This window comes from Megalops cyprinoides, chromosome 16 (assembly GCF_013368585.1).
Source record: "Megalops cyprinoides isolate fMegCyp1 chromosome 16, fMegCyp1.pri, whole genome shotgun sequence".
Lineage (NCBI taxonomy): Eukaryota > Metazoa > Chordata > Actinopteri > Elopiformes > Megalopidae > Megalops > Megalops cyprinoides.
In genome coordinates this window covers 2579733-2600789 of record NC_050598.1, presented here as the reverse complement: position 1 = coordinate 2600789, position 21057 = coordinate 2579733, and the positions used below count along the sequence as shown (strand labels likewise).

The following is a 21057-nucleotide window of genomic DNA, read 5'->3' as shown; positions in this document are numbered from 1 at the left end:
TGCCCAGGAGTAATAATTGAGGTAATATACATCACTTACACGCAGTGCTGTGATTCACATTCAGCCAGATGGAACTGGAGTTTTATCTGATGTCACTTCCTGTCATCTCTTGCCTTCCCCAACTCATGTGTTCATTAATAAACAATTATTGTAGATGTGTAATTTGTTTTCATGGGTAATCATTCTGCCAGAAACACATTTTAGTGTATTTTGTTCCGAAGCTCATCTCAGCCTCCCTCCAATCCTTCTCTTCACTTTATAAGTTACTATTTTATCTCTTTGAAAACGCATTCCACAGTATGTGTAAGAGATCATAAAGGGGGCTTCCTGAGAATCAGAGAGAGAAACCAAAATATGAAATAAATCAGGCTATTTCCCTTTATTGAAAATCAGGGGTTATGTTCCTATTTTCTCAACTGTTTTTTTTTCATGACAATGGCCTGCAGTTTGTATAAAAACACTACAAAAACAAAGATGAGACCCCTAAGCACTCAGAAACACAAGTCCATTTTGAACAAAACTAGGGGTAACATTATTTGCAAAAGAGTTTTTAAAAGACAATGCAAATAATGTGTCTCTCTGCATCTCATCTAAAGGTGACATAGCACTTCAAAGGTAGGGGCAAACTTATCCACAGCAAATTGTAGGCAGAAACTAATTGTCATGAAATGGTTGTGGTGAACTGTTCAGGTAAATGTAGCAACATATGACACAGGTGCATGATTAGGTGCCAGATCCCATAATGGGAAACTTTTGCAAGCAAACAGCAAGGGATCTTATTCATCAAAGTTTTCAATAAATAGCCATGGAGCTGAGACAGGCTGAAACCTACTAGCTTCACATCACTGACCAGCCAGTGGAAGCTGCCGGTGCTGTGGAGAACAGTTTGTTCAGGCAAATTCACTGGTTGTTGTCCATCGGAGTGGTCTTAGGCCTTAGAAGAGCCTTTTTGTTGCATCGCTGCTGATGGCCTTCCTGACATCCTCCTTGCACAGTAAACCAAAGGAGGAAGACCATTGAATCAGGCCAGTGAACACCTGGGCAAGAACCACCCAGGTATTTACTGGAATGTCACAAAATCTATCAATGATGGCCTTTACAAAAAAGCCACATTCTTGTGTTAAAATGTTGTAAGCATTATATAGCAATATGTATGTCACGTATGTATAGCATATGTTAATGTTTCATTTAAATAAATGTATAGACTACTGCTATTTTTGTACAGTTAAAGAGAATATCTTCAAAATAACTTGTGAATGATTTTATTATTTAACTACAAGAGGGCGGCTAAATTTCCACCTTGCTTTGACCACAACATGAGTTCAGCAGGACCATGTTTCACTAGCTAGTTTTGGCTATCATGTCGGCAGTGGCGGCCTTACCTATATTTCAACCTTTTCAATTGAAATGGGCCCCGCCCTCCAGGGGGGCCCCCAACTGACTGGCAGAAATGAAATAATTCACCGTCCCCGCGTACACATTGATTATGCGCAGTGCCTGAGCAGTGTGTATGTGTGGCTTTGCTGAGTTGCTGCGTGTCATGCGTCTGTTTGCTTGGAACTTGTCTTTGATAGGCTATCATACAGTTTAGCCAGTGTTTGGCAGTTACCGGGAATTGTTAAGGTGGAGCATTTTCTTTCATGATAATCAGTGCCTGAGTTGACGTTGTGAATCAATCTGGCCACCTTAAATGTCATCTGACTATTGTGTTTGTTTTTATCGTCTCTCTTGCGTGACATGAACTTCAGTGATGATCGGATATTAAGGCGCTCAAAAAGTGTATTTTAACAGGATTATGCAAACTGTAAATATTCTGTTTCCTCACTTAGAGGGAAAGAGTAGTTCCGGTGTGATCTGCCACCTGACTGTTCAGTGTGCACTGGCGAGCTGACACTGGGTGCTTGATGTGTCAGTTTGTCCTGTCACTTAACTACACAAACTGTACAGACAAGCCCTTGCTAATGAACAACAAACACGAATAATAATCACATACAAATCACATAGGTCCTGACGAACTGCTCTCTGTTCCACTCTCCTGTGTAACCATAGCAACAACATCAACTGTTACACTTTAGCAGTTAGCCTTACATAGTTACACTCGCGAGCAATCAATGGTCTAGGCCACTGATTCTCAATCCTGCTCCTGGAACCCCCCCTGCTCTGCACGTTTTCCATATTTCCCTGCTCTACCTACCTGACTGAACTCATCAGTGGCACTTTTGACTAGCTGAGCACACCTGATTTAATCACTAATTTCAATCAGGTGTGTTTGGAGTAAGGATAGATAGAAGATATGTAGAACAGGGGGGCTCCAGGAGTAGGATTGAGAAACACCGTGTTAGAGCATTCGCAGCACTCAAGCACAGGAGGGTGGAATTCTCATGACTCTCTCAAATTGAATCTACACCCGCCATCTGGTAAGCCTTTTGAAACAGAAATAAAGTTAGCGCCCCAATATTATCAATAAGATAAACTACTTATTTCATTCAATGTGTACAGTGAATAGGCGCACCGTGACATGCGCTGTGGCGAATCACAATAGTAATTTCTCCCTTCTTGTTTTACACTGTCTGTCTGTCTCCCTTTTCGCTCTCCAGGCACGTCTGGATGATCTGCCCGTGGTGCTAAAATATGCGTCTTGTCGTGGCTGCCCTATCAGGACTGTTCACTCTTATTATAGTTCTGTTTCATTCAATGTTTGTTCATCGGTATTGTTGCTAATTTAAGAATCTGTATAAATATATTATTGATATAAACCAACTGGAATCCTCGCTTTTTTCTGCTCTTTTATGTTTATGTTTTATGGGGGTAGTGCCCCATATTAAGTATTGAAACGGGCCCCCAAATGCAAAAGGCCGCCTCTGCATGTCGGAGATTATTCAACCAATCAGGAGATGCAGTCATACCTTTGACGGCAAGGATTCTTTGCAATAAAAGATATGCAACTCTCACTTGCTGCTGCACTGGCCCTGTGCTTTGCTAAAAATGTGGCCTTTGTTAAGGACATCACATTTTCATTCTGGATGGTCACTAAGCACTACAGCCTCTCCTGTTACCTGTTTAGAAAAGACACTGAGAATGCCCCCTCCCACAAGGGACAGCATTCATCTCATCAACTCCAAATCACACTACACTCTCTAGAACACTGGAATCCTGGCTGTTTTTTCACCACATCTACAAAGATGTGACAGCCTGTGGGGGTCATCTCTGGCATTAGAATGCAAGACAACAGAGGAGATAAGATAAAATCACACTGTTCTGTTGTCTGAACAGCACTTCTGTGGGAGGATAACCAAGAATGAAGAAAGTTCAGCCTCAGAACAAGATGACTGCAAACCTGAAATTCAGAAAGCATTAGTAGTGGAGAATGAGGCAGAGTTTGCTTTTTCTCTAGATTTGAGGATGGTAGTAAGTCAGACCATGATGCTATTGTCAATATTCGTAAGTCAGTTGTACCTATGCAGTCAGATAGAATTGACATTTCTGATGAGCAGGTGAGGAGTTCTTTTAAAAAACTGAATCAGAGGAAGGCTACAGGACCAGATAACCTGAGTGCAGTTATTCTGAAAAATTTTGCAGATGAGCTTGCACCTGTGTGGCAGCCTATTTTTCAGTGCTGTATTGATGCTCACATAATTCCAGAAATGTGGAAGACTTCACATATAGTGCCTTTACCAAAGAAAACTTGTCCTAAGGAACCTGGTGATTATCGTCCCGTGGCTTTGACTTCTGTTCTTATGAAAACTTACGAAAAAATCTTGGTTCAACATTTTACCCAGTCTGTGGATGACAAACTGGACATTTTCCAGTTTGCATATAAGAAAAATTGCAGCACAGAGGATGCTGTTGTAGCATTAATACATCTAATTCTGAAACATCTAGACAAGCTCAAATCTATAGCTAGGGCTCTCTTTTTGGATTTTACATCAGCATTCAACACAATAAAACCAGATCTCCGAAATCTCGGAGATCTTCGAAAATAAAAACCTGTATAATGGGTTTACTGTGCTTGCGGTCGTCGTTTAACATGAATTCAAAGTATCCTGAAATCAAATTTTATTTAACATACAGGCAGTTTCAACAGTACAGAAACTAGCTAGCTAATAGGCTAGGCTACAATCGCTATCGCCAAATTATTCAAAAGATGACTAAACTGGTCGCTAAATAATTCTACACACGCCTATCACTACCATCTACCATACTTAGTCTTTACTCCAAAAAACGTCTGTTTTTTTTTTTTCTTTTCCCTGGGAGTGGGTGCATGTTTACGGCTTAGGTTCAAATTGATTGTTCTTGCGTGTTTTTTTTTTTTTTTTTTTTGATAATGATTCAGTCAGTAAATGTGGCGCGCTCACAAAACGTGATCAGGGAGAACGCTATTCCCTTTCTAAATTAAACTTTTATTCTAAATTTGCCGGTTGTTGTGACACGACTACAAATAATGTTTTTACTCATTTAGAGAAATTAATTTATTGGGGTACTAGTTGCGGGGGGGGGGGGGGGGGGGGGGTGGTTGTTAATCTTAGGAATAAAGTTTCTTTTGTAATTAAAATTAAAAAAAAAAATCTTTTTGCTTAAACATCAAGGTATTTCTGACTCTGCAGATATGTCTCAAAGGCTTCGGGCGTTTTTCATCATTCAAAATCATGGGCTAACAATCGGTCCACTTAGCAAGCTCGATGGGTGATGATGTGGTAACCTGACTTTGCTAGCTAGCTAGCTGGTTAGCTATGCCACCTAACGTTACACTGGCCTACACTCACTGACACCCTGTAGGTCTTATCCCTCTTGCTCGCCCTGACCAAACCGGTAATATGACCCTCAAAACAACTGAATTCCTCCACATGCCCTGATTTATAAGGGTTTTCGCCCCGCTGAAAACTTCGGGTCTCATCCTTAAAGAAGAGGAGAATATGGCTCAGCGACACCATTGCTGCTAACGATGAGCTTGCTATTGCTGATAGCGATGAGTGCTAAAGACGATCTTGCAAGTTAGCTGCTATAGCGATAGCTGATAGCGATGATTAGCCAGACTCTAGCTAGCAAGGCCAGAGTGCGGGAATGAGAAGGCTCCGCGGTTTCATGGGACGTGTGGTTTTTAACCCGTGGTTGTACTAGCATATAAGATAAAAATTAAATTACGCAAAATTTAGCTCAAAACAATTAAAATAAACAATATAAATCGCAAGTTGGGATCACAATATATAATCCGGAAATCGATGGTAAGCCATAAATCACTAGAAGTACTTTAAAAGTGCGTTTTAAAAAATGTCAATGACTAAAATAAAAGGAGAATTTCACTTCCGACAACAGTGTGACGTAGCCACCTCGGTACTCGGTACGTGTCCCCCCCGTCCCCCCCGGTTCCTACGCCCCTGCTCCTGGGCTTGACCGAATGACTTCCTCTCCTCTCTCTCTCCAGCGGTGGGGTTCTGTATTTTCCACCAATCAAATTTCCCCACAAAACAGTTTTGGCCAGAGCCCAGCTACCCCAGTAAAACAAATTTGTGAGTTGGTGGTGATGGTGCTGTCATTCGTTTGTCCTCTGCTACACCCCCCCCCCCCCAAAGATCCTCCATTAACCCGTGTGTAGCCTACTTTTTCATGGTCATTTATCAAAACGTTAAAACTAAAGGAAAGAAACATAGGTTCTACAGAGTGCACATAGACTATAGGCCTAAACGATTTGGTCTTTGAACTTGTCAACATGTCAACTGAGACTGAGATGCCACCAGGCATAAGAGAGCAAATACACTACACTCCACTCCCTGTCTCTCTGGCTGATTTTGTTCTTTGTAGTGAGAAGAAAAATATATTTTGAAGAATAATAAAAACTCTTTTGTGATCACTTGATAAATGAGGCCTATTATTGTTCAATGGGAGCTGCTGCATCAGACTGTAAAGCATTCACCTTGAAGGCGGTTCTTGCATTTCTTTATGCCCTCAATATACTTTCAGAGGGTCTTGGCAATTGGCCAATCAAGAGACATTTACACTGCAGATGGAGTAAAACCATATATTCAAACTACTACCTAATTCAAGAGAAAATGAGAAAGGATATTTATTATTATGAAAGAAATTAAATGAGATTTCATTCTAGTATAATTGTAACAGTTACGTGGTTACTAAAAATGGTAAAAAAAAAAATGTTAATGGTTCACAATATACAGGTTTGCGGCCAAGGCCCATCTTGCACTATAAAAACACTAACCCACTAACACCTGAGCCTGTCTATTTCCTGTACGCGCGGTGTCAATCGAACGCTCAGCAGTTGCCATGACATTCGTCGCCGATTTGTGACGTGGATTCGCGATCATGGCGGCAGCAGATGGTTTAGACATGAGCAGCAACGGAGATGTGGACTCCGAGCTAGGTGGGTATGTCCACACATCACACACTAAATCTGAAGCCTCCGCATGTCTTGCGCATTTTGATTTTCGTGTCTGACTAGACTGACTAGATCACTGCTGTGTAGCCGATCGCACGTATAGTTTGCCGTCAACATCTGCCCAGATCGCTAGTTTACTTATCAGGCTTGCTCACTCATAACAGGAACGGTGAGCTAACTATCAAACGACCAGCAACCTAGCTTGTAAATTCTAATTAAATGTCTATCAAGCAGATTTGCTTTTAAAGTGGTGAAAATGAAATATGTGACTCACATGTACACAGGAAGTCTTAATTCTTTTTTATATTTGGCTACTGAGCACATCCACCTCTTCCTTCTCTCAAAAAAGTTCAGCGCCAAAGCTTTATCGCTAGCTTCATTGCTAACCGCTAGCTGGTCTATGTAGCTTGTTATGATAATACCGTTATGGTATTTGCAGAGTCGAAGCATAGCCATAATGTGGACGTCAAACATAAACAGATTACAGTCCACGGTGGTTCTTTAATTACACTAGCTTCAAAAATACGGTATATCCAGTGTCTAACTTGCCTTTAGAATAGGAAGTCAGCGTTTAATGTACTGTCTGCAGTTGTGTTTTCAGTTTTTCCTGCATTGATTCTCTTTTTCTGATGGATATAGACTTTGTAACAAAAAACTTGCGCATCCCGATTTGAAGTGGAGAAAGAGTCATTCAGATGATCTCCACCACATCCTGCATCTGGTTATTATTATTATCATCATTATCAGACTTCCTTTTAAAGTATCTCTAACTCTTCATCGGTTTAGTATTGTTTGAACAATATTGCACAGTTTATATTTACGCTAACAGGTTTGTAGAATGTTTTGTTATATTCTCTTCTAATTTAAATATTTCCGAAGACGTGAGAATTTGCATTATGTTGTAGAGAATTAAAATGACGGCATAAATTCGTTGGAAGAAGTAAGTTTTTACTTTTACTGTTTCCCGAGGGTTATCACAGGAACTGTTTCAGAAAGAAATAAATCAACATAAAATGGCGAAAGACCTGTCAGACATGGCTTGGTTTGGCAGCCTGGGAAACCGCATTATAAACTCCTGACTCCAGTGAGTTGTGAAGGGCAGCCAGTGGTGCTAGTGTTGCTCACACTACCTAGGTATTGTAGATGGCAGTAGGTTCACATAGGGATGTTGATGCCCTCAGACAATCAGCCAGGACTGATAGAGAAGGCACCCACATGTGACACTGAATAAGGTTGTATCACAATTTCCAGTCAAGAGAGCGAATGTGGTCATGTTGTCAGGTACCTCCCTTGTCAGGTATTGGGGAGTGATAACAGTTCATAATTATAATTGAATGGGTTCATTTGTTGAAGCAGAAAGAAATGGTCTACACACTGTAACTTTTAAACTTAAAGTAGAAAATGAAGAGAATGGCACAAAAAGCAGAGAATCCCTTAGATGGAGCTGGCACCTGCATGTGGACATCCATGTTGACAGTCATTCATTTGCTGAAGGAAGGCTAAGCTCAAAACACCCATGCAATTAAAAATAATTAAGTTATGATGTGTAGACCATTTCTGTCTGTTAATAACTATTTGTGAGGAACTAGCACCCGTATGCTAACTTTTAGTTGAGTGTCAGAGTCAAGCATGTTGTCTCTCTTATATTAATTTACCAAAGGCCATGATGCAGACAGTGAACTTTGTGGCTGTATTTCCAATCAGAAACCCTGGCACCATCTGAGGCCATGTCTACGGAAACCCCGCAAGTTCCAGAATATTCCGATATTCTGGAACCAACGGCAGACATTTCCGAGGCCATGGCCCATGTCCCGGAACCCCCGGTCAGCATTCCGGAACCCGTGGCTGAAACTCAGGAACCGGAGACTGAGGCTCCAAAGCTGGCAGCCAAGGTGGCGGATGAGAAGGGGGGCAGGAGGGCCCCAGCGCCACCATACACGGTGGCCCTGGAGGAGGGGGACGAGGATGAGGACGGGGAGCTGCCTGTCGATTTCGAGAGGCTGTGGAGGGTGGCCCACGACAATCCCCAGGAGTTCTCCAGCTGGACCGACCTGCTACAGTACTGTGAGCAAGAGGTGGGCGTGAGGCTGCATGGCCTTCAACAGCACTGAGGCAGTGTTTCCCACACTGGCACTACATTTCATGGATGGCACTGTTATAGCAACTGTGCAGCTAATTGTCTAATCCCACTGAATGCACTTTTGTAAATTGCTTTGGATAAGAGCAAATATATGTATATATGTGTAAAAATGTGGAGATGTAAATGTAAGTGTACATGCTCCCTGGCAAAAAAGCATGTCTGACAACTAGTTCCTGATTGTCTTAAGTAATGAATAAAGCTCCATATGGTGACGATGGGTAAGACAGAGATGTCGTTTGACTTTGCTGTGGAAGTTGGTGATAGGCGGAGTTTTAGTAATGGCTGTCTTCCACAGGGTCACATGACAGCCTCCCGGAGGGCTCTCGGGGCATTCCTCACCCGATACCCGCTCTGTTACGGCTACTGGAAGAAGTATGCAGATCTGGAGAGGCGCGCTGGGAACACTAATAGAGCTCAGGAGGTGTGTGTGTGTGAGAATGCGCCAGCAAGTGTGCTGGAAACGGCAAAAGCTTAGGAGGTGTATGTGTCTCTGCCTGTGGGAGTTTTGTCATTGTCATTAATTCTTGATGTATATTTGAGTGTTGAGTGGGCCAGTGTCGTGGTGGAACCATCTGACCATCAGCCATTGTAGGGGTGCAACGAATAATCGACGTAGTTGACTAAAATCGATGACCAAATTAGTTGCCAACGAATTTAATTGTCGATTAGTTGGTGACGTCATCGCGTCGCGTTTTTCGTGCTGACTCGGAATGCTCAGACATGTAGCCTAAGCTACGTTGCTTTATCTTTTTCCCGGACATGTCCTCGTTTAGAGACGGATGTTTTAGGTCCCAAAACGAGGACATGTCCGGGAAAAAGAGGACGTATGGTCATCCTAAAACTTTACTGGAGTGAACAATAGAGATGGCAACACCTTCACGACCAAAGACCTTAACCCTTTCGCATGTAATTTATTTTTTATGCTCTGTAGCGTGTGTGTTATGTTACATAGTTATGTTTTCATTAGTGTTATTAAGCTTCTCATAGTTTTCAGTTAGCATTTGCTATATTTTTAATGTTAAATTGCTGTTTCCTCAAAGCTAAAATTAGCTAGAACTTTTCCAATCTAGTTTTATAATCGCACTGGTTTTAGCATATGCTCTAAATGGATAAGCACACCGGTGTGACTGTACGCCCGAAAGGGCTCATTCTGCCAAGAAGGTTGTGAACGGCAACATTTGCAAACCTGACCTTGCCTGTCATTGGAGCACATCAGTTATGCTCGAGCATGTGAAGAGGTGGCACGTTGGCTCTCTGGATAATGAAGACTCATCTCATTAAGGTAGTTAGCTAGCTAGCATAGCAATGTTAATGTTTAAAGCCATGTTACACATTATGAGCTTTAACGTTTTTGAAATACACTTTCTCTTGATCAGTAAATTATTAATGACGTTGAACATACATTGTAACAAAAAATAATCTATTATTCACAACGATCCTGTTCACATTCCAAATGTGCCCTAACTTTACAATGTTAAACCAGAGCCCGTCTGCTATTTGCTTAAACGTTGCATCGTTGTCATGGTGACGTTTATGGCTGGAGATAGTGTTGCTGCCGAGTGTACACGTTTAGAGAACACTGGAGAATTTGATACTTTCTAAATTGCAAAAGATTTCTACAACTCATGTCCATGCGTGCATGCCCAATGTGGGTTGCATTTGAATGAATTCGAGCGAGTTATGGGTTTGTTGGATCTCCATGGATGGCTTTCTTCAAAGGAAGCAGACTTGTACTCCCCAGCAAGCAACTGCCTTCACTGAATTAGACCTAGTAACCATTCTAGTGATGTACGTTCACGACCGATCCGAGTCTTTTGAACGGGTCCTTGGTACAAACGAAGGGATCCGAGTCGTACTTGAGAGCCGTTGTTTTTATCGTTGCGCCCAAATTTCACTGCCTGCTCTAAATCCATTCAGTGTAGCATACTACACTGAGAGAGAGAGAATGTTGTAAAGCACAAATACACAATGACATGAGGTCTGGCAATACGAGTAATTTCCGATCCACATCATGTCATTATATGATATGACCATTTCGGGGTAAACCTAGTAACACCTGCCTCCTAAAAAAAAAAAAAGAAAAAAAAAAAAGAACGATGAGCTGTTAAAGTCCGGCTCCCTTCAAAGAACCATTATTCCCATCACTAAACTATTCATTAAAAGATGTACTTTTGAATGAAGTTCTCATCTTTATTGTCTTTATTGTTAGTTAGCATATGCCTAAAACAACCTCAAGCTAAATGTAAAAGCCAATAGATAAGAGCCATTGAGTAATTGTGCGATTCATGATCCGAATAGTCGATTATTTGTTTCAATAATCGATAGAATCGATCAAAATAGTCGTTAGTTGCAGCCCTAGCTATGTGTAACATGTTAGTCATATGTGTGCGTGCATATGCATATTCATGCGTGTGAGCATGTTTGTGTGTGTGTGTTTCTGTCAGAATTTATGCTCATTTGTTCACCTGGGTGTTGGCAATTTTCACAGGTATTTATGGGTCCCATACATACCACAGGTCTGTACTAATGATGGGTATAATAACTGGTATGATTCTTGCATGCATTTTTGAGGCAGTTGTTATGCAGGTGTTCCGTTAACATGTAAATGTACATAAATGTACATTTCCTCAGTGTGAATAGGTGGTCATTAACATGCAGGTACATCCCTCTTTCCAGGTGTGTGTGCGTGGCCTGAAGGCGATACCTCTGAGCCTGGACTTATGGATCCACTATATCACCCTGCTGCAGGACACGCTTAATATGAACCTCCCGGAGTCCACCCAGCGCATTCGCAGGTACACACCAGCACCTGTCCAACCCGCTCACCCATCTGTGCACGTCTGTACAATTTCATTAAGGTTGTTTAAGGTGTATTCTAATAAAACAGCAGTGTGGCATAATGATGAAGTGCAGGGCTCGTAACTAAAGCTACATACGAAATGTCTTCCTCCAACTCATCTCTGTGCTAGCTTAGCTTGTGGACCGCAGTGCGAAAAGAAGCAGCGGCTGACATCACGTGTCTCGGAGGAGGGCACATGCTTGTCCACGCTCTCCTGGATTGACAGTGGGGGTTGTGCAATGGGACCGAACATTGATGATGACAAATTGGACATTTCTGAATTTGGGGAATTGGCCATTTCAAATTGGGGAGAAATGGAGAAAAAAAGAGTGTCTGCTAAATGACAATAATGTAATGCAATAGCCCTAACTTAGTGCACAGAGGAATACAGTCGGGTTGTCTTGTTTGTTCATCTTTTAACCCTCCTCTGGACCTCTCTGCTATAAGTCTGCCTCACTTCCTGCTGCCTTCTTCCATCCCTCGCTGTCATTAGATCAGCAGTTGGCGACTTGGGGTTACTCACAACATGCAAAGTGCAGGTCTGAGGTCAGCGAGGAACCATAACGCCCTCTCTATCTCCTTCCCCGTCCGCAGCGCGTTCGAGTCGGCCGTGGAGGCGGCGGGGATGGACTTTCACTCAGATCGACTGTGGGAGATGTACACGGAGTGGGAGAAGGAACAGGGTGATCTGCGGGCCGTGACCACCGTCTACGACAGGGTGCTGCGCATGCCCACCCAGCTGTATGGAGGACACTTTGAGAGGTGAGGTGCTGCGGGACCTGTGTGGGGTGTGGCGGGTGCTGTCACCTCACCCAGTCTGTCCTGCGCTCTGGAAGCGATGCTGAGACAGGAAATGCACTGGAAGCAATCTGGAGCCCTTCCTGCTTCTAGGCTCCACCAGAGACGGACAGAGTTCATTTTGTGCTCAGCATTTCCTGGTTTACAGGTGCCCTGCTGCACACAGCAGTGCTTTCTGGGGCTGAATTTGGGTTCATCCTAACCAGATTCAGGAAGTAAGCAGCATAGCACTTCTGCATGATGACAAAGATGACAAAATTCATGTAGGTACTGAATATACACACCACACACACAAAGTGAAAATGTTCCTTTGGCATTGATATAAAATACTTATCATGTATTTCCTGAGCAGAGAGTGTAATGATTGTAATGACACAGAGCAGCACAGATCCATGAAATGACACAAGCATTTTGAACCTGTATCAATGAAGATCCCCCTCTTCCTTTGCTCCAAGCGTTATAAACCTGTATTAATGAAGATCCCTGTCCCATTGGCTTGCCCCTCTCCTCAGATTTAAGGCCTACCTGCTGGCTCACCACCCACGGGATGTCCTATCCCCAGAGGAATATGGGCGCCTGTGCTTAGAATCACGGAAGAGCCAGGGGGAGGGGACTACACCTGAAGAGGCAGATGAGGAGAGACCCCCGGGAGAGGAAGCCCCCAGTGACAGTGCAGCGGGGCACCAGGACATGGTATGATTCCAGGGTCACCTTCTGAAGCTGATGGGCTAAGCACCTCCACCTCCACCACCACGTATCAGACATAGCACCTCAGGAAACTGGTCTGGGTTCAGTAAGTGTTAGGGGTGTAACGGTACGCAAAAGTCACAATTCGGTACATTCCTTGGTTTTGAAGTTACGGTTCGGTACATTTTCAGTAAAGTGAAAAAAAAAGACATGCAAAACATGACATTTCTTTTCATTTATTATGAATTTAACTTGTAAACATATAAACTTGTACAAACTTGTAAACAGTGGCAAACTGGCCATAATTTCCTGAACACATAAGGAATGCACATAAAGGCATATACCTTTTGTTCTTAAAAAAAAAAAACATACCTACATCTAGGTATTATAAAGAAAAAGTCAGTTAATATTGCTGCGGTCGCCATACTTACGAGGCTGCATCACTGAACATGTGCTAATTCAGTTGCTAAGTTATGGCTCCGTTATGAAATCGGAAAAGAAACTGAGGTTTTTTTTTTTTTTTTTTTTTTTTTTTAGTTCTGCACACAGAAACGTAGAAGAGAGGGCACACTGTATCTTGTTAAGTATCACTTTATTCGTTAACTGACCTATCCGCTAACTGACCATCAGAGCATAAAAAAGTTATGCACGTAACGTGTATGGTTAAAGCTAGACTCTAATCACAACGCGCACCGAACCGAACGTCCTGTACCAAACGATACCATTAAAATCTAGTAAAACGGCATTCATTAGCAGCGGTTTCTGTTCAGCTATTGGCTGTGTGGGGCTGTATGCTACTTGTAGCGGTGAAAAGGGGTGCTGAAGTTTGTCAGGCTGACATCTGCATTTCTGCCTGATCAGGAACAGATACAGAAGATGCAGGAACTGCTATTGGCCAGTAGGCAGAAGGTGTATCAGCAGACGGAGATGGAGGTGGGGAAGCGCTGGGCCTTTGAGGAAGCGGTGAGTGTTCAGAGACACGCCTTAGCTAGGGGTCATGTCCTCCTGACCTAAACTAGGGGACACGCTGTCCTCATCTGAACTGGGGGACATGCCCTCTGCAGCTAAGCTGGGGAACACGCCCGCCTCATTTCAGCTGAGGTGTGGCAAGTTATACGACAGCTTTTTGTGAAGAAGAAATTACATTATTGGTGTAGTTTATAGGTTATAGTTGTTGAGTAGAATAACTCAGCAAGCCAGTGAATGGATGACACAGAGTGCCCTGTGCTTTGTTGATCAAAGTATTTCTGATAAGATTTTACTGAAGGGGAATTTCTCTGCAAAATTAAGAAGGGATATGTTGGTTCTAGCCTTCAGAGGAGGTAGTGAAATTTCTTTCAATGTGATAAGTATAAACTGCTTTTTTCCAGATCCATAGCAACCAACTGCATCACCTCCAGTCTATGTAGAGTTTAGACATCCATCAACATATAGTTTATAGTATAATAGTTATTTATATATATATATAATAGTTTGTTTTGTTTACATTGATTTTATTCATTTAGCAGACGCTTTTATCCAAAGCGACGTACAAAAGTGCATATAGTGGGCAGACAGGCACAAGAGCAAGATGTGTACAGGTCATACAATGCATATAATGCTAAAGCTTAGAGCAAGGTCTGTGTAGCGAGCTGATCTAGGATTACATATATTGAATACAATCACAGGCACAGTAAAGTACCGCTATACTACATAGGCAAAAACATGCACAATACAAGGTAAGAAAGAAAACTACGAGTACAAGTCAGGAATCTGAAGATTTACAAGGTCAAAGTTACTAGATCAAAAATGGCAAGGGTGTCAGTCCAGGTAGAGTCTGAAGAGGTGTGTCTTCAGTCCATGTCTGAAGGGTTGGAGTGAGGTTGTTGTTCTCAGGGTGGTGGGGAGTTCATTCCACCACTGGGGGGCGATGATGGAAAATCGTCGTGAGGAGCATAGGCCTTTCATTCTCTTTGTGGGAGGAGCAAGGCGTCCAGATGTAGTGGAGCGAAGTTGTCGAGCAGGTGCGTAGGGTAGGATGAGGTCCTGGAGGTAGGTCAGGGCAGTCTTTCTTGTAGCAGAAAAGGTGAGAGACAAGGTTTTGAAGTGGATCCTGGCGGCAACTGGGAGCCAGTGGAGGGATCTCAGTAGGGGGGTGACGCTGGAGAACTTGGGGAGATTGTAGATCAGCCTAGCAGCTGCGTTTTGGATGAGCTGCAGCGGCTGAATGGTGCAGGCTGAGAGGCCTGCAAGGAGGGTGTTGCAGTAGTCCAAGCAGGAGAGCACAGTGGCCTGGACAAGCAGCTGGGTGGAGTAAGTGGTCAAAAAAGGGCGGATCCTCCTGATGTTGAAGAAGAGGAATCGACAGGAGCGATGTCTGGGAGATGTAGTCGGTGAAGTCCAGCCTGTTGTCAAGGGTGACTCCCAGGCTCTTCACAGAAGTGGAGGAAGTTACTGTGGTGCCGTTGACAGTAACTGAGAGCTCTTGAAGAAGATAGGGCTTGGTCGGGATGAACAGCAGATCAGTCTTGTCCAGGTTAAGCTTGAGGTGGTTGGAGGCCATCCATCTGGAGATGTCACGAACTTTGTTTAATCTCTCTGTTTTTCTCTCATCCTCTACGAAACCCCCAAACCCTCTACAGATAAAGAGGCCGTACTTCCACGTGAAGCCCCTGGACCGTGCCCAGCTGAAGGCGTGGCAGACATACCTGGACTGGGAGATGGGGGAGGCGGGGCAGGAGGTGCAGGGTGGAGCTGCGGAGGGGGCGGCAGTGGGCGGGACTTACGCTGGCCACAAGAGGGTGCTGATGCTGTTCGAGCGGTGCCTGATTGCCTGCGCGCTGTATGAGGAGTTTTGGACCAAGGTAAGGGGCAGGAGGAGCAGCTCCTTTTGATAGTCGGACAGCTGGCACAAGAAAGGAGACTGGAAGCTGCATTTAAAGGCAGTGTGTGAGAGACTGTACTGACCCGTGTGTGTGTGTGTGTGTGTTTGTGAAAGAGACTCTACTAACCTGTGTGTTGCAGTATGTGCGCTATCTGGAGCAGCACAGTGTGGAGGAGGCGCGGGATGTGTACCGTCGGGCCTGTGAGATCCACCTGTCCCACAAGCACAGCATGCACCTGCAGTGGGCCACCTTCGAGGAGAGACACGGTGAGAGACACACACACCTGCAGCACAGAGCCCCAGCACTTCCACACACCTGCATAGACATCGTCAGACACATACCTGCATACCTTTTAGGTATAAAATACACACTGTGCTTACAGTACATTAAAGTCTTTCATTTTCAGAAACTCTTATCCAGAGGGACTTCAACAGCTTACAGTTTTTTCTTCTTACATGTTATTCATTTAAGCAATTGGATTACTTAAACAATTACTTAAGCAATTGTTTACTAAAAAAATTACTTAAGCAAATTGTGTACTAAAACAGTCCAGGGTTAAGTACGTGACCCAAGCGTACAACACCAGTGCCACTACAATAAACCCTAAACCCTAAACCCTTATGAACCTTATAACCTTAGACTTATATTCTGTTATGCTGGAAGTCATTCTGGATAGGAGTATCTGCTAAATGCATGTAATGTAATGTAATGTAATATTAGATAAGAAGAATTGGCTCACCCACCAGGGTTGACCTGCATTCATCAGGCTTTATGAAGAGCCCAGCTCACCTCCTCTTTGTGGGAATGTCTCTCTCTCACTTTCATTCTCTTTCCTCCATGTTGCCCCAGGTAACATCCCAGAGGCACGACGTGTGCTGGAGAACCTGGAGCAGGCTATGCCGGGATTGGCTATGGTCCGCCTGAGGAGGGCAGGGCTGGAGCGGCGCACCGGCCGATTGGACCAGGCAGAGGTCCTCCTCCGTGAGGCAGTACTGCAGAGCAAGGACACACCCTCACTCCACGCCTTCTACTCCATCAAACTGGCCCGCCTGCTGCTAAAGCTGTGCAAGAACCCGGCCAAGGCCAAGAGTGCCCTGCTGGAGGCCATCGAACTCAGCCCTGTAAGGGAGGGAGTGAGAGGGCGAGAGGGAGGGAGGGAGAGAGAGAGAGTGCTCTGCTGGAGGCCATCGAACTCAGCCCTGTAAGGGAGGGAGTGAGAGGGCGAGAGGGAGGGAGAGAGAGAATGGGGATAGAGGTGGGAAAAGAGAAATGAAGAGAGAGGGAGAAGGAGAGAGATATAGAGGAAAGAGGAAGGGAGGGAGGGCCAGAGATTGGCAGAGAGGAGAGATTTGGTAAAGAAGACTGAGGCAGAGCATTGGAGGTTAGATCCTTTGTCAGGGGTCCAAACCCCCTCAGTGCTGGTCTGTCAGCCCCCCTGAACATTACACTGATCGAGTTGCCATGTCTCAGACACATACACTAACACAGATCCATTAGAATTGAGAGGTATATCAGACCCAGAGATATCAGATATAAGACCTAAAAGACAAGTAGTAAACTGGAGTGTTCTCTAATTGCTAATTTGAGGAAATAGCGTAGGTGTATTAAGGCTTGGTATTCTAAAAAGTAACAAGTGAAAGTGTTTTCATTTGCAGGAGATATTTTCAGTGTGCTCGTGGTTGCTATTTTTGTCACACAGAGTATATGCTCATCCTCCATCCAAGGGTAAATAGATCCCTAGTTTGGAGCCCATGACTGGGTTAACTTGGCCACAGAGTGTAGGTCCATAGAGAGGTATTCGCATATGACTGAATGGAAAGAGTGGTGTGGTTTCACTCTTAATGCATGTACTGATGTGAAAGAGACTCTGGATAATAGTGAGTGAATGTGCTGGGTCTTCTTCCCTGTATTCATCCCTGATCCCCCCATGGTCTCCAGGACAACAGTAAGCTGCATCTGAACCTCCTGGAGCTGGAGGTTGCCGCAGATGTGCGGGGGAACGGGACAGGGGTGCAGCAGTGTGTGAGCCGTGCCCTGGCCGCACCCCTCTCCCCCCAGACCAAGCTGCTCTTCTCCCAGCGGGGACTGCAGTTCGCTGAGGACTTTGGGGCCACAGTGCAGAGGTGGGCATGGGTGTGGAAGGGAGCCTTTCACTCATTTCCCTCTCTCACACTCTGTCTTCCTTTTTTCCTCTCCCTTCCTGTCCTCCCTCTCTCATTCCTCTTTCTCTTCCATCTCTCATCCTTTCTCTCTCTCTCCCTCACTCACTCTCTCTCCCTGTCTCTTTATCCCCCTCAAATTTCATTCAAATTCAAATGAGTCTTATTGGTATGACACAATTGTTCTGTTGCTGAAGGATTTGCCATACATGTAACATTCTAACAGTCTAAACATTTTCTCTCCCTCTCTTCCTCACTGTCTCTCTCCCTGACTCTCCCTTTTTCTGTCTCTCCCTCTTTCTCTTGTTCTCCTTGTTTTCTGTTTTTCTCACTCACTCTCTCTCACTCCCTTTCTCCCCCTCTGCTTCTCAGTGTGTTGACGGTGTATGATGAACATCAGAAGCTGCTGAAGGAGATGGGCAATAAGAAGAGGAGCGCTGAGAATGGGTAATTTACAAAGCCGGGAGGGGGGAACCCCAAAACTGAGGGTGGCCAGCTCACGGGCCCTGTGGCTCGTCGCCATGTTGTCGAGGTTCGGTGTGCCCCGCTGCCTGTTCATGGTGACCTCTCGTGTCTGCCCTTTTGTTCCAGGGACAATGACGACCCAGAGAAAGTCACCAAGCTGGAGGACAGCTCCACCGTGCCGACACCCTCCATGGCCACACCCCCAATGGCACCGCCTGTGCCCATGACAACACCGCCTCCCCCAATGATGGGAGGAGACATGAGCAGCTCCTATGGATACGGTGGCTGGTACCAGGTACTGTCTCCTTACCCAATCGCCATTAAGGCTGCATATGACTTCAACATGTAACATTTTTATGCTTTACCTGAACCATGCAGTGGACTGAAATTTCATTTGTGCTTGCACGACAGGGCGAGTAAGGAACTGCACATCAGTGAATGAAATGTCCTCTTCTACCATGGTAACCGTCACCTTTCTTTCTCCTTCCCACAACAGCAGCAGTACAGCAACTACAGCTACCAGAATCCCTGGAACTACAACCAGTACTACCCTCCCAGCTAGGGGTGCCACCAGTGACCCCAGGACAGACACCCAACCGTGCAGTGTTTTGGGGGCGCTACTCAGCAGCACGTTTGGCCTGGTCTGTCGAGACTGACTCAGAGCACGCCATGACACACAAAACTTGATTATATAATGACGTCACAAGTGGTTGGTACTGTAGCTTGGATGGGGGTAGGTATTTTTGTATGGATAAATTGCCCAAAATCTGTTTGGAGAACATAGACTTAAGGCAGTCAGTGTGTAGTAGTAAGTTCAGAATGCTTTTATGGGAACTTGTCTTGTTGGGGGGAATCAGAGGCTGGGGGGTACTTTTCCTGAAAGTCTTCAGGTGTTTCCTCCTGATAAGCAGCTCATATCAGTGACAGGCTATGTTGTGGTTTGTCGTCTTTGTTGGTTTTACCCAACCAAAGTCATTCATTTAAAGCCCATTTTTATGTGATTTCATTTGCTCTGGAGTCAAACTTAGTTTTACCTTCTTTGATGAATCTGTAAAGCATACTTTGTTGTCAGTTGTAGTCAAAAGCATTTGCACCCCTAAGGTTATCTGCCATTTTCTGTTTGGTGATTATTCTCATTCAGCTCTTCTCTCTGCGTCTCTCGAGCACCTTGAAAACAACGGAGGGAATGAGCGAGTTGTTTTACTCACCAGAGTGCCTCTGATTGGCCCATAAATGGTGTCATGGAATGTCATTGGCTTAGAGGTGCACTTATTGAGCCTCTGATGTGAAATGCATTTTGCTGAAAGGGCCCAAGCACCCACATGATTAATATGAGTTGTGTGCTCAGTGATGTCCCATGTTAACTTTTTGTCAGGATCAATAGCTGTTAAATCAGCATCTCCACACAGCTGCTGCTTTAATGAGAACAGCATGAAGACATTTTGTAATGTGACTTTTTATCAGTATGTCTTTTACCGTAAACACACTTGTACTTTTTTCAGCACTGTAGAAGTTACACATTCCAGAACTAGATTAGGTTTCTTCTCTTGTATATGAACATTTTTACGCTTTGAAAATGTGTATTCTTAAAAAAAAAAGACAAATTCTCATCATATTGGTGCCCTCACACAGTCCCCTTGTGTTGTAATGTCTCAGCATTGCATTCCTCTGGCTGTGCAGGTCTGTGCATTTCTGCCTTTTGCCAGAACAGTAGGGAGGGTTCACAGTGCTTATACAAGGCTATGAGAGAATGTCAAAGAACCTTTTCTTCTTAACCTTTGAGGGATGGAACAAACCCAATGTGATTTACCCCCGCAGCTATGACCAGCTGTGCATTTCTAATTCTAATGCTAGTGTTGAATCCGAATTAAGCAGCACACTCTTGAGTATTTGGTCTAACCTTACAACACTTGCAATATGTATTCCATGCAGAAACTTCTGCCTTGTACAAGCGAGCACGTTTGTCCGAGACAATACCATTCCAGTTTCTCTGAGTTGTTTGAGGGCATGTACAGTTCACTCATTGAGATTTGCACAGCCAAAGTTGACATGTACAGCATGCAAGTGTCAGTGTTTCTTTTAATCCAAGGATAATGGATGTTTTAACGTGCAGTATTGCTCGCTTTTTTTTTTTTTTACATAAAATAAAGCCATTAGTGTACTGTTGTCAGTTTCTCCCTTTCCCTCATATGTGGTAATATGTAAAAAGTTATGTTAAAGTAGAAGTGTAGTGTTGTCCTTCTGGAGTTTGTAACCACAGGGTTGAGGGTTGTAATCCCATGTGGGGCTTTGCTGTTGCACGCAGCAGGGGCTTAATGTCAACTGTTTCTGTGTAATGCCAGTTGTGTACATGATTGAAGAGAATACAGGCTGTGGCAGTTACTAAGGAAATACGTAACCAGGAATGTAACCAGTGTAAACGCAGCTGAGGACAGCAGAACAGATCTTTGAGGGCTGAAACCTTTGTCCTTGTTTCGTCACATTCTGTAGAGTTCAGAAGTGCTCAGAAATTGGATTTTTTCAGAGTACGAAATCTGTGTTGGTGAGTCCAATCATAAGGTTAAGTTCCTGGTTTGAGAGATTGCTTGAATTAAATAAAAAGATGGATTCTGTGCACATCACCAAACAGGTTTCACATATGTTAATTTGATGGTTTCAGAAACACAGCACAAACCAAACATATGAAATTAATAAATTGTATTTACAAGGCATTCTAG

At 44.0% G+C, this 21057-nt stretch overlaps 1 protein-coding gene across 2 annotated transcripts; it reads left to right on the top strand.

The window, feature by feature from the left end:
* The first annotated feature begins 6306 nt into the window (after positions 1–6306).
* si:ch211-114c17.1 (pre-mRNA-processing factor 39) lies at positions 6307–21043 on the top strand. 2 transcript variants are annotated; one of them, XM_036548338.1, is made up of 14 exons: positions 6307–6373; positions 8093–8463; positions 8824–8949; positions 11205–11323; positions 11962–12129; positions 12678–12858; positions 13714–13815; positions 15474–15695; positions 15856–15982; positions 16566–16837; positions 17655–17839; positions 18248–18322; positions 18467–18635; positions 18840–21043. In XM_036548338.1, the coding sequence occupies exons 1-14, from the start codon at positions 6316–6318 to the stop codon at positions 18900–18902; spliced, it is 2238 nt and encodes a 745-aa protein (XP_036404231.1). In that variant the 5' UTR covers positions 6307–6315; the 3' UTR covers positions 18903–21043. The 2 variants fall into 2 exon arrangements, with proteins under 2 accessions (XP_036404231.1, XP_036404230.1); XM_036548337.1 differs by having other exon boundaries at positions 18837–21042.
* The last annotated feature ends 14 nt before the right edge of the window (positions 21044–21057 follow it).

Bases quoted from the DNA above. Each gene is read 5' to 3' on its own strand.
- si:ch211-114c17.1 (XM_036548337.1), top strand. From the start codon at position 6,316: ATGGCGGCAGCAGATGGTTTAGACATGAGCAGCAACGGAGATGTGGAC. The intron at 6,374-8,092 runs GTGGGTATGTCC...ATTTCCAATCAG, and splicing joins AGATGTGGACTCCGAGCTAG to AAACCCTGGCACCATCTGAG. The intron at 12,859-13,713 runs GTATGATTCCAG...CTGCCTGATCAG, and splicing joins CAGCGGGGCACCAGGACATG to GAACAGATACAGAAGATGCA.